An 11,458-nucleotide genomic window follows, 5' to 3' on the forward strand; every position below is an offset into this window, starting at 1 on the left:
TCCTGCAATCACAACACCACAAACAAACCAATTGCAAAAATATAAGCTTACAATAAAAAGTAACTTTTCTAGGAATTGAATTCCTACAAAAGGATCGAATAATTCAAAGTTTATTAAAATCTTTTAACAAAACCGTTCCCCGGCAGCGGCGCCAAAAATTTGATGTGTCAAGACGTAACCTTTAAAATGTAGACAATATGCTTAATAATTAACACATAATACAGGCAACTAAAACCCGATCATGTAGTAACTAGCAAGTAAATTGACCAGTTCGATCCACAGGGAGAAGTTTGTTTAAATGATTTTACTACGATTAATTATATTAAAAAGGGGGTTTGTATTTGAAGTTGTATTTTTGTTTAACGAAACAGTAAATAAAAATAATAATGAACAAGAATGAGAATGCGGTGTTTACTTCTTTGCTTGATAAATGACAGGGATTGTTCTTTTATAATTAAAACCGTTATGCGATAGTTACAATAGAGTAGTTTATATCAATTTCACAATATCTATAAACTTAAGAACTATGTTTAATCAACAAGATTCTTTCTTGGTTAAATTCACATAAAACCTAGTTTACTAAGATCACTCTAAGTAAACTACATGATTGTAAAACCTAAATATCATCCAATTACCATCCTATATTCACATATAGGTGTGTAGATCACTAGGTGTTGAAGTACAAATTATAGCCTTTGATAAATTCACATAAATCAAGTCATAACTCGTATAATTGAGCTAGAATATAAAGATAGTTACAACAATGGATTTCTTGAAAGAACATGGTGATTTAGATTGATTAACTAACTAGATTCAACCCGGTTAAACTCACGTGAAACCTTAATTACAACAATCACTTGAGGTAATTTCATAACTATGTTGCTTTGGAACTTATTCAATTACCGAATTAAACACATAACAAAATCACTTAAGTGTATGTATCTAATCGTCTAGATTACTAGATGTATTGAAGTATAGATTGTTTTCCTAGTTAACTCACATTAATAGGTTGCAATCTATATAATTGAAGTAATGATCTAAACATGCATAACAATGGTTCTTACGGTTGAACTAGATAATTAAATCAATCAAACATATGTATAACTAGCATAACATCAAAGTGTAGAACAATCCCAAGCCATAAATCTTACATTGAAGCAAACACACAAGGCTTTTAGCCTAACATAATCATAGTAGAACTAATGAAACAGTAAATACAAGTTGAATTCATGTTAAAAAGATATAGAATAATAGTACCAATTGCGATAAACGATCCTAGCTTAATATTGATGTTGAAAGAGTGGAGATTAACTTGCAGCCTTCCTTAGACCTTGAAAATCGTCTTAAAACTGGGGGAGAACGTAGTAGTGAAGGTCCCCCAAGTAAGTAACCATTTGCTTCATTAAATAGCCTCAAAAGTTAGGTATTTTGGCCAGAAAGTGACCAGATGCGCCGCATCTCTTTGGGATGCGCTGCATCTCTTTATGTTTAGTAGATTCCAGCTCGATTCTGCACTCAGGACTGTCGGCAGGGGGTCAGATGTGCCGCATCTGGGACAGATGCGCCGCATCTGGCTTGGATGCGCCGCATCCATCTCAGATGCGCCGCATCTGTTGCTATTTTGGCCCAGAAGTCTTCATGCTCCGCATCTGAAACTGTCGGGAGTTATTTGGTGCAAAGATGCACCACATCTAAGAGAGATGCGCCGCATTTGGACCTGTTTCAGTGGTTTTGGGCTGTTTTACGCATTCGATCTTCGTTTTAACTCTGTTTTCGCTGTTGGTCTTCATTTATTCATTCACAATGGACTTTTTACAAATGTACATGAATTACAATACATACGTATAACAATTACATACAAATGGAACAACATTGGATCGAAATAACGACAATAAACATGTATAATTTTGGCGTTATCAGGGATCTATGTTGTTATGGTGGAGCTACCGTTTAGATCAAATGGATTTTCAGCCACTAAAGGACCGCCAAAGATGTACGATCATGCCGGTCGACATGATTAACTGGATGGGGATTTTTAAAACGGGTGTAACACTTGACCCGAATTACACCAATCCCAATATTACTTGCTATGCAGACGGATCGAGACTCCCTTTCCCACATTGGTCGAAGTGTCTGAAGGTTACAATATCAAATACATATACATATACAGTTTAAATATACATTGACATATACATTCAGATTAGAGTTATCTGTATAACTTTCTAACGTTAATTATAGGTCCTATTCCCAACATGTTTGGAAGATGCGGATCACTGGGTGCTTATTGTACTTGATCTTAAGGACTTCACCGTCGTCATTTACGATAGTTTTTTCAAGTACAAGTCAATTGACCACCGCGCTTATTATGTTTCCGAGTTGGGTAAGGGTCTGCCAGAGTTTTTGAGGGCAATTAACTACATTCCTCCACCACACGTCTCGATGCCATCTACATTTACGTATATCGACTCACCTCAGCAGGCAGGATATTACGGTGACTGTGGTGTATGGGTTTGCATAAACATGGAGCGTGTATTTTGCCAGCTAACCTACCCATTCGAGAAAGATACTGCGAAGGTTGCATTAGAATACAGACATAGGATGGGGAAGACATTCTTTAGATCTCGAATCGAAGTATGTAAAAGGTAGATCTAATGTTTGTGTTGGTATTGTATTTTGAACAGGCTCCACTGTAAAAGGTAGCTCTAATGTTTGTGTTGGCATATTAGGTCAGCAGGTTGAACATGCTCCACTGTAATCTTTTGACAGTCACCAAATGATTGGTCGACCACTGGTGTAAAATGTGGTCGACCACTGCTTACATACAATGTGGTCGACCCTGATGTTGTTCGACCACTTAATAAAAATGACATAGTCGACCACCGTATATGAAGTAGTCGATCACAGTGGAAAATGTGGTCGACCCCTGCTTAAATACACTGTGGTCGACCCTGCTGTGGGTCGACCACTTAATAAAAATGACATAGTCGACCACCATATATGAAGTAGTCGACCACAGTGGACTTTCATGATTAAAAAGGCAACCTAGGTCCCACATTTAGATAACATTTCTTATACTTATTAGCTACGGATAGGAAATCCACCTTTCATGAATTTAATTGGATAACGTAGATCCTTTTATTCCTGTTATCCATTTGTACTCTATAAGTAATGGGATCCCATAAGTAATTCCCATATTTAATAAACACCATACTTGATCGATATTCAAACACACCAGATTCATATTCACAACAACTTAGTAGTTGAAGTTAACTCTTTGCGCAGTTTGAGGTCATCACTTATTGGTGAGTAATCCCTACTTTTATATGTTTTTACATATTTAGTGATGAGTAAGTTAAAGATATATATTTGTTCAGGAGGTTATTTTGAACATGTCAATAATCATATAGTTTATATACCACTTAATTGTCCCAGAGTACCTTTGAAACTTACAATCGCGCCAAACAAACCCTTAAATCGTACGCTTTTGTTAAAATATGTGTTAAAAAAAATCGATGTTTCACAAGATTTAGTTATATCTATGAAATACGTTGTCGATAACTGTGTCTTGGATATCACCGATGATGAAGATGATTTTAATGATTTTATGAATTTCGCCATCTCAAATCAACCCGTTCACATATATCTAGAAGATATTATGAATTCAATGCATGTTTTAGGTCGAAACCTTACTAATCCTAATGATCAGTTCAACCTACAACAACAATACAATAATCAGTTAAACCTACAACATCCGACCAATTATCAGTTCAACCTACAAAATCCTTACAATAATCAGTACAACCTTAATCATCCATCCAATAATCAGTTCAATCTACATCAGCAATCCAATCAACAGTTCAACCTACATCATCCATACAGTAATGAGTTCAACCGACAACAGTCATCCATCAATCAGTTCAACCTACAACAGTCAACCATCAATCAGTACGACCTAGAACACCAAAGTAACAATCAGTTCAACCTACACCACCCATACACTGATCAGTACAACCAACCATATCCATACACAAATAATTCGAACCTACAAAATCAATCTGTAAATCAGATCAACTTACAAACTCAAACCACAGATGAAATCAACCAACAAATACAATACACCAATTTGTTGAATGATAAACAACCACCGTTTGAAGGTAACGAAGATCATTACATGGTTGACCTACCTACATCTGATCAAAGCGGATCTGAGCATGATGATATGGAAAATGTGAATCCAATCAAACCAACAAAACACCCTTTTTCTAACTACATAGTTGATGAGGATGATGTTCCTGATAGTGATGATGAATACGAAGATGAATACGTCGACTAAACACAAACTTATGACCAGCCAATTAAGTATAATCCCCAACCAGATGATATATTTTGGAACATGCCACGTTACTGTCGAACACCCAACCTGAAATGAAACCTAGATCAATGACAATATATGAAACCTCAGATCTAGTTAAATTGAATCAGACTTTCGAAAACAAGGAAGATTTTCTTATGCAATTACGTACAAAGCGTGTTACTGAAGGGTTCCAGATAAAACCAAAGTACTCAGACAAGTCAAGGTATACAGCTACATGCATATCACCAAATTGTTCATGGCAAATTACTGCTAGGTGTATACAAGATAGCAACAACTTTCAAGTACGGAAGTTGAATGATCTACACACGTGCTCAAATACCCAAATTCTTCCGAACAATAAGCATGCCACCAAGAAGGTCCTAGGTAATATACTGAAAGAGGTGATGAAACAAGAAGGTCGTGTCTATCGACCGAATGATATAAGGACTGATATGTCGGCGCGATTTAAAATAAGTCTATCATACCACCAAGCATGGAAAGCCAAATGTTACGCAATTGAGATGTTGAGGGGTAGTCTTGAAGATTCCTTTCAAATACTACCTAATTATCTATATAATCTTAGATTGTCTAACCCAGGTAGTGTAACCAACATTCGAACGGACAACAAAGGCAGATTTGTTATGAGTTACATGTCCATTGGTGCAGCGGTATGTTTAATGCTTTCTTTATTTACTTATTAATTCAACTCGTATTTAAAAATAATGTTTCAATACTTTAATATGCAGACACGTTCGTTTGTTAACTATGCACGACCAGTAATCATAGTCGATGGGGCTCATTTAAAAAGTCGTTACTTGGGGACTAACTTGATTGCTGTCGCTATGGATGCTAACAATGGAATCCTTCCATTAGCCTACGGTATTGGAGCAGGAGAGACCACCGATCATTGGACATGGTTTTTTGGTAATCTAAGAGACTCTCTACAGTCTTCGGGGTGTTGTATTGTTAATCTTAGAATTATATCTGACAGGGCACCTGCAATAGCTGCTGGCATATCAAACGTATTTCCAGAAGTATTTCATGCACTATGTGCTAGACATTTGTTGGGAAACCTCAAAAGTGTGTCTAAAAGGGTTAAAAGTTACGAGTGGCACTACTGGAAAATGTGCAAAGCGTATAGAAAATCTGATTTTGATCACCACTATGGTATACTAGCACGACGTATCCCAGACAGTGCACGTACACTCACTACTGTTGGGTTCAACAGATGGTCTAGACATCATGCAGATCGTGTTCGGTATGCTTACCTAACTTCTAATAGTGCAGAGTCAATGAACGCACTGTCAATTCATGCGAGGAAACTCCCGATTACAATGCTTCTTGAATTCTTTAGAGCTTCAGTTCAACAATGGTTTTGGGAACACCAAAACACTGCCGATGGTTTAACAACCCCTGTCACACCATATGCAGAGCGTAAGCTTGGTAAAAGAAATAGTAAGTCTATTAGTTGGACTGTCAAACCGATATCACAAGTTAAGTTTGAGGTATTGGATATGAAAAAAGGCGGTAAAGTCAATCTACAAGATAAAACTTGCACATGTAAACAATGGCAGTTTTCCGGTATACCCTGTGGACATGTAATGGCAGTAGCAAGGTATTTTGTCCTACGTAACGTTACTACACACGTTCAGAAGGATTTCCACACTGAAACGTACAAGTCGGCATACATGGAAGATATTAACCCGCTAGATCATATTTCTGAATGGATAGATCCAGGACACCTACAAACCGTCCTACCACCATTGGTTACAAAGCGACAATCGGGTAGACCGAAGAGTACTGCTCGTATACCGTCCCAAGGAGAGGACAAAGACAATTTCAAATCTAAAAGAAAATGCAGTCGTTGCTTGGAATATGGACATACTAGATCAACTTGCACCGCACATTATGATCTTTCTGAAGGTAAACAAAAGTCCAAGTGTAACTCAAAAACAAAGGCAAAGCCGAAGGGGTTGGTAAAGGGCAAGGGTAAAGGAAAACGTGAAGACTCATGCTCAACACAATTTGGCTCCACTTACAATTTGAGTGATGATTAGCTTCTTCTTTGTGTTTTAAATGTGTTTAACTGCCATGGATGATAGGTATGTGTGTTCGTATGTTTTCTAGCCGTTTAACTATCGTGTATGTGTTGTGTCTGTAACTTGTGTTATTTGTTGTGTAATCAATAAATGTAGTATGAGATAATATATAATATTTGTTGTTCAAATTAAAGTTTATTTCACTAAATTGGATGGCAGACTACATTGGGACTCATGATGGTCGAATAGGGTTAGTCGACCCACTAATCGGTCGCCTACAACGCAAGGATGGTCGAATAGGGTTAGTCGACCCACTTATGGTTAACAAGTCGGTCGACCTTGCAGTCGACCACATCATTGAAGTAGTCGACCAACATCAATGAAGCATGTTGGTCGACTACCTTGAAAACTATAATGGTCGACCGGGTATAGGGGTAGTCGACCCAATGGGTGGTCGACTTAATGGTGTAAATAGACAATTTTTTTCCCGAAAGTGTATTTTGGAAGAAAAGTTTTTTAAAAAGTGTATTTGGGCGAATTTCCCCTATTAAAATGCCCGTTATAAACCCCAATTCAGGCCCAAGTGTATTGATTTAATGATTTTACATTTTATTATTTTTAACCGAGAAATCTATTTATTTATACGTAATATATATGTGGTTAGCCTGATGTTTATCTCCGATTTCAATTACAATATATGTTCTTTTATTATTATTACTAGTTAAAGACCCGCGAATTCGCGGGTTTTATTTAAAAAGTCTATCATTTTGAAGAACAATCATATGATGTTGAATAAAGGCATATATGTAATAGAAATCCAAATAGCTATAAACATGAACATAAACATGCCAACGATCTTTGTCTTATAGTTAGTATAGAGTGCATCTTGTCCAATACAGTGATCCGCAAATCACCTGCCTGTAAACGGTATATTAGTTTAGTAAATAGTATCCAGTATGTTTTGTATACAAATGTCATCGGTAGGTACGTGAAAACATATAGTTTTTAGGTTACCTGTTCATAATAGTCTTTGACCCGCAAATCATCGGTAGGTATGTTATTTGCTAGTCAAAGACCCGCGTCGCGGGAATTTTTTTTAAAATTTTATAGACGAATAATACATTCATGGAACGATATATGTACCTAATTATTTAGAAGTAATACAAAGATGACAATCACTATAGATGGCAATCACTTACGTACTTATAGAAAAGGTTAAGGCAACATAAGAACATAACATTATGGATTAAGTAGTTCAAAGTGGCTGAAATGCCTGTATTTGACAAACACATTACAAACCCGTTCTTTTATAATCATAATTGTTCTGTATTAATTATTCTTGTAATCATATTTTTGAATTTTACAATTATTAATAAATTTAAATAATGTACGGAGTACAAAAGAAGTATTTGAAGCTCACCAGTGTTGTTAACCCACTCATTTTGTCACCTCTATAATTGTAAATAAAAAATAGCAGAAAATTATCAATCTATTACATCTTGCATTAACTTCTTGTGAACTCGCTAAATCTCACTGCTTAGTGTGGAAGTGAACATTTGTTTGTCATGAGGAGGCATCTTGAAAATTTCATGTACATCTCTTTTTCACATCTGCAAACTGCAAGTAAAAGAGCATTTATCGTCAACGCAAGATAGTACATATCGAAACTAAATCCTAACGATAATATGGTCCGGTTATCTAGTCGGTCTAGAAATTCACAAAGCAAATGTTATATTGTTTTATACAACCACCCGAGGTTAATTTAAGAGGCTTCATCGAAGTCTACCATAAAATCAAGATCACATGTCAAATTTTGACCATATATAGTTTTGAAAAAGACATAACCTATAAGTTGATTTGGATACAAACCTCGGGAAATGAAGACAAAATCATGAATGATTTGCAAATAAAAAATCTTATAACAATACCATAATGAAAAAAAAATATTTTAAATAACATTGCATATGTTTTGGTATTTGAACCTTAATGCAATCAAGTTCAAACATACTTAAAAAAAAATCTATACAAAAACATAGATTACCGTTAATTGGTCTCAGTTAATTTAAGTGATCGGGTTGATCGAGAATTCGTTGAGATTTCAGTTGAACGGTTGCCATAATTGAGCACCATCACATCTGTGGTTGATAAAATACACATGAAACCCATCTCTCTTATGCCTATAAAACATTAACAACAAACGACACGAGATAAAAGACAATTAAAACCCATAAACATCAAAATTAAAACCCATAATCATCGAATTTAAGTCTAAAATCATAAAACCCAATTATTTAATACCAAATTAAAAAGAAAGAATACACCACCGGTTATATCTAATTTGCTACATACACAAAGTAATACATGTTTATATCATTATATATTTCGAATTAGATTAGAATAGAATTGGAATCATACTAACGGTCATTAAGTTTCTACTACATTTCACTACGGGTTGGCTTCATACAAACTGTAACAGAAGATTTTCCCCCGACGGGTTACAAAACCCACCCGAACCGCCCATATAACCATGGATAAGATACTATATATGCTAAGAGATAAGAAGATACCATGATGATGCCTCATCAAGAGCATGAATCCTTTGATCCGTATCATTTTTTAAGTATTTGAGCCATTTCCATGTCGAATTCAAATACATCCAACAAATATCATAATGAATTCAGTTAAGTGGATAAATTCTAATGACAATATTCATTTTCCTTAAATGAACACCATAAACTCATTAGGAAGCAAAAATATTTATTTACATGACATTTGATTTCCCACTTAATATGATGAAGCACTACCATTTTTGCAAACAAACTTCTTAAAATCAATTATTTCAGGAATTTGTTCATTGAAGAAAACCTTCATACCAAAGTCAGCATTCTAAATTGATAAAATACCTGAAACATATAGCACGTTAGATAAACATTATTGCAAGGATATACTTATGATAGTTAAAGTGTTTACATTGAAAAAACATACCTTTATGCATTCTCATCCTCCCAAATTGAACTATTACTACTCCAAGTTGTTTGCAACTATATGATAAAAAATTGTTGGGTATAATAATAAGCATAAGTATCGAGTAAGCATCATACACATGACAAAAAAAAAAACATAAAACATATATATATATATATATATATATATATATATATATATATATATATATATATATATATATATATATATATATATATATATATATATATATATATAACCTTACCAAAGACAACAACAATCATCTGCTTGCATTTAGGGCAATAAAGTTTACCATCATCAACAGTCTTTCACCACTGGTATCATCTTCAAGGTATACCATTTCTGACTTCTTCAAAACCTTCTTTTTGTATTTTCTGCAACCAATGTAGTAACACCCATGCTCCTTTTGAAAAGACTTTATTTCAGCTAAGAGCACACAACATAAGCTGCAATGGCACAAACCATATAATACTTCTTGTGAGTCAACAACTACTTCAATTTACAGAAAGGAAAAAAAAAAAAAAAAAAAAACAAAACCACAAACCTTTCTATCAAAAACACAAAAGATGCAATGGCAGCAACTATCAACTTATGTGTGCATATGGATCAAGATTAGCTCTTTTGAAATAATTATTACTTATTTAAGCTTTTGCTTTAATAAGAAGAGGGATTATTAATTATTATTAATAATAATAATAATAATAATAATAATAATAATAATAATAATAATAATAATAATAATAATAATAATAATAATAATAATAATAATAATAATAATAATAATTATTATTATTATTATTATTATTATTATTATTATTATTATTATTTTATGTTTTTGTGTAAATATAATTTATCCTTGTTATTTATATTTTTGTACTCAATAAGTTTATCAATAATCATCATCGTCATCATTATTTATAAAACGATTATTAAAAAGGATAGGATTTCCCTTTTCATAAGTGTTATTATCTACCTCTACCAATTAACCAAGTTAATAACTTATGTGTTACTAGATTTAAGAGTCCGTGTATTCACGACAACTTTAAAAGTAGCATTCGAAGACGTTTATTTGAGAATGTATTGATGTAGTATACAATTATAATTTGGAAACTATAAGTATTGTTAACATTTAATGAACGCTCGTATGCAACGTTGTAAAATACTTGCTAGATCAAACTAGAATAGGTTACTAACCGAATATTTTCAAACTTGTTCAAATAAATAACCAGAGTTGAAGAAAAAAGTTTGAGCAATAAAATCACACTTGTCCTACGATACGAAACAGTGTGAATGTTATACTAAGGTTTAAGCTACTATTAGACATTTTCCAAAATGAAGTTAGGGTATTGTTTGGGAATTGGGAGATTTTTCTGAGGTTATGTTCGGGTGTCTTGTTAATTTTTGTAATATCTATCATTTCATTCATTACATTTCACTCTCATCAATTACACACTTTCTCACATTTATATGGACCACCTCAATTAATTAATTAATACATCAATTTTGGTAAAAGTGTAAATTGGCAGGGACACCTTAGCTCTGTGTTGCCTTTGACAACCCATACCGCCCACCCCACAAGGACTAAGTATGCCGGGTGAAACTCCTCCCCCCAATACCCAACAGTTGGCGCAGACCAGAATTGAACCTGCACCCCATATTTGGTAAGGGTATCCAACAGTGGGCCCGTGGATCAAAAGAGGTGGGTACCAACCAAGCTACTGCCCAGTTGGTTTAATACATCAATTTTAGTACCAATGGTACAACAAAAAAAGCACTAGCTTCCATGATGAAAAATGCTATAAATCGACAAAATGAAGGACAAAGCAAGATTGGCTACGCTTTAACGGATTTTTAATAATATTGATGCCAATATTTGACGGGGGGATGATTCTCACACACACTTTTTTGATCCTCACACACCAGTTTAAAGAAATGGAGTATTATTAGAAGAGTAAAAGGTTAAAATAGGTGTGTGCTGATCAAAAAAGGGTGTGTTAGAATCATCCCCCATATTTGACACACCGTTTGGCACAATATTGGCAAGATATTAACAATGCCGATGGGAGTGATCTAAATATAT

General features: G+C 34.3%; 1 protein-coding gene and 1 long non-coding RNA gene across 2 annotated transcripts; one reads left to right on the top strand and one right to left on the bottom strand.

Moving 5' to 3' along the window:
* Nucleotides 1-4,440: 4,440 nt before the first annotated feature.
* On the top strand, nucleotides 4,441-6,411 carry LOC139877262 (uncharacterized). Its single transcript, XM_071864675.1, has 2 exons — nucleotides 4,441-5,022; nucleotides 5,101-6,411. Exons 1-2 carry the CDS (start codon nucleotides 4,441-4,443, stop codon nucleotides 6,409-6,411), a joined length of 1,893 nt encoding a protein of 630 aa, XP_071720776.1.
* Nucleotides 6,412-8,269: 1,858 nt separating this feature from the next.
* Nucleotides 8,270-9,862, bottom strand: LOC139877862 (uncharacterized). Its single transcript, XR_011768808.1, has 4 exons — nucleotides 9,623-9,862; nucleotides 9,379-9,434; nucleotides 8,961-9,296; nucleotides 8,270-8,528 (listed from the first exon to the last, which is right to left on the bottom strand). It is a non-coding gene; the product is annotated as an uncharacterized lncRNA (long non-coding RNA).
* Between the last annotated feature and the right edge of the window lie 1,596 nt (nucleotides 9,863-11,458).

The sequence above is a fragment of the Rutidosis leptorrhynchoides genome, chromosome 11 (genome assembly GCF_046630445.1).
Source record: "Rutidosis leptorrhynchoides isolate AG116_Rl617_1_P2 chromosome 11, CSIRO_AGI_Rlap_v1, whole genome shotgun sequence".
Lineage (NCBI taxonomy): Eukaryota > Viridiplantae > Streptophyta > Magnoliopsida > Asterales > Asteraceae > Rutidosis > Rutidosis leptorrhynchoides.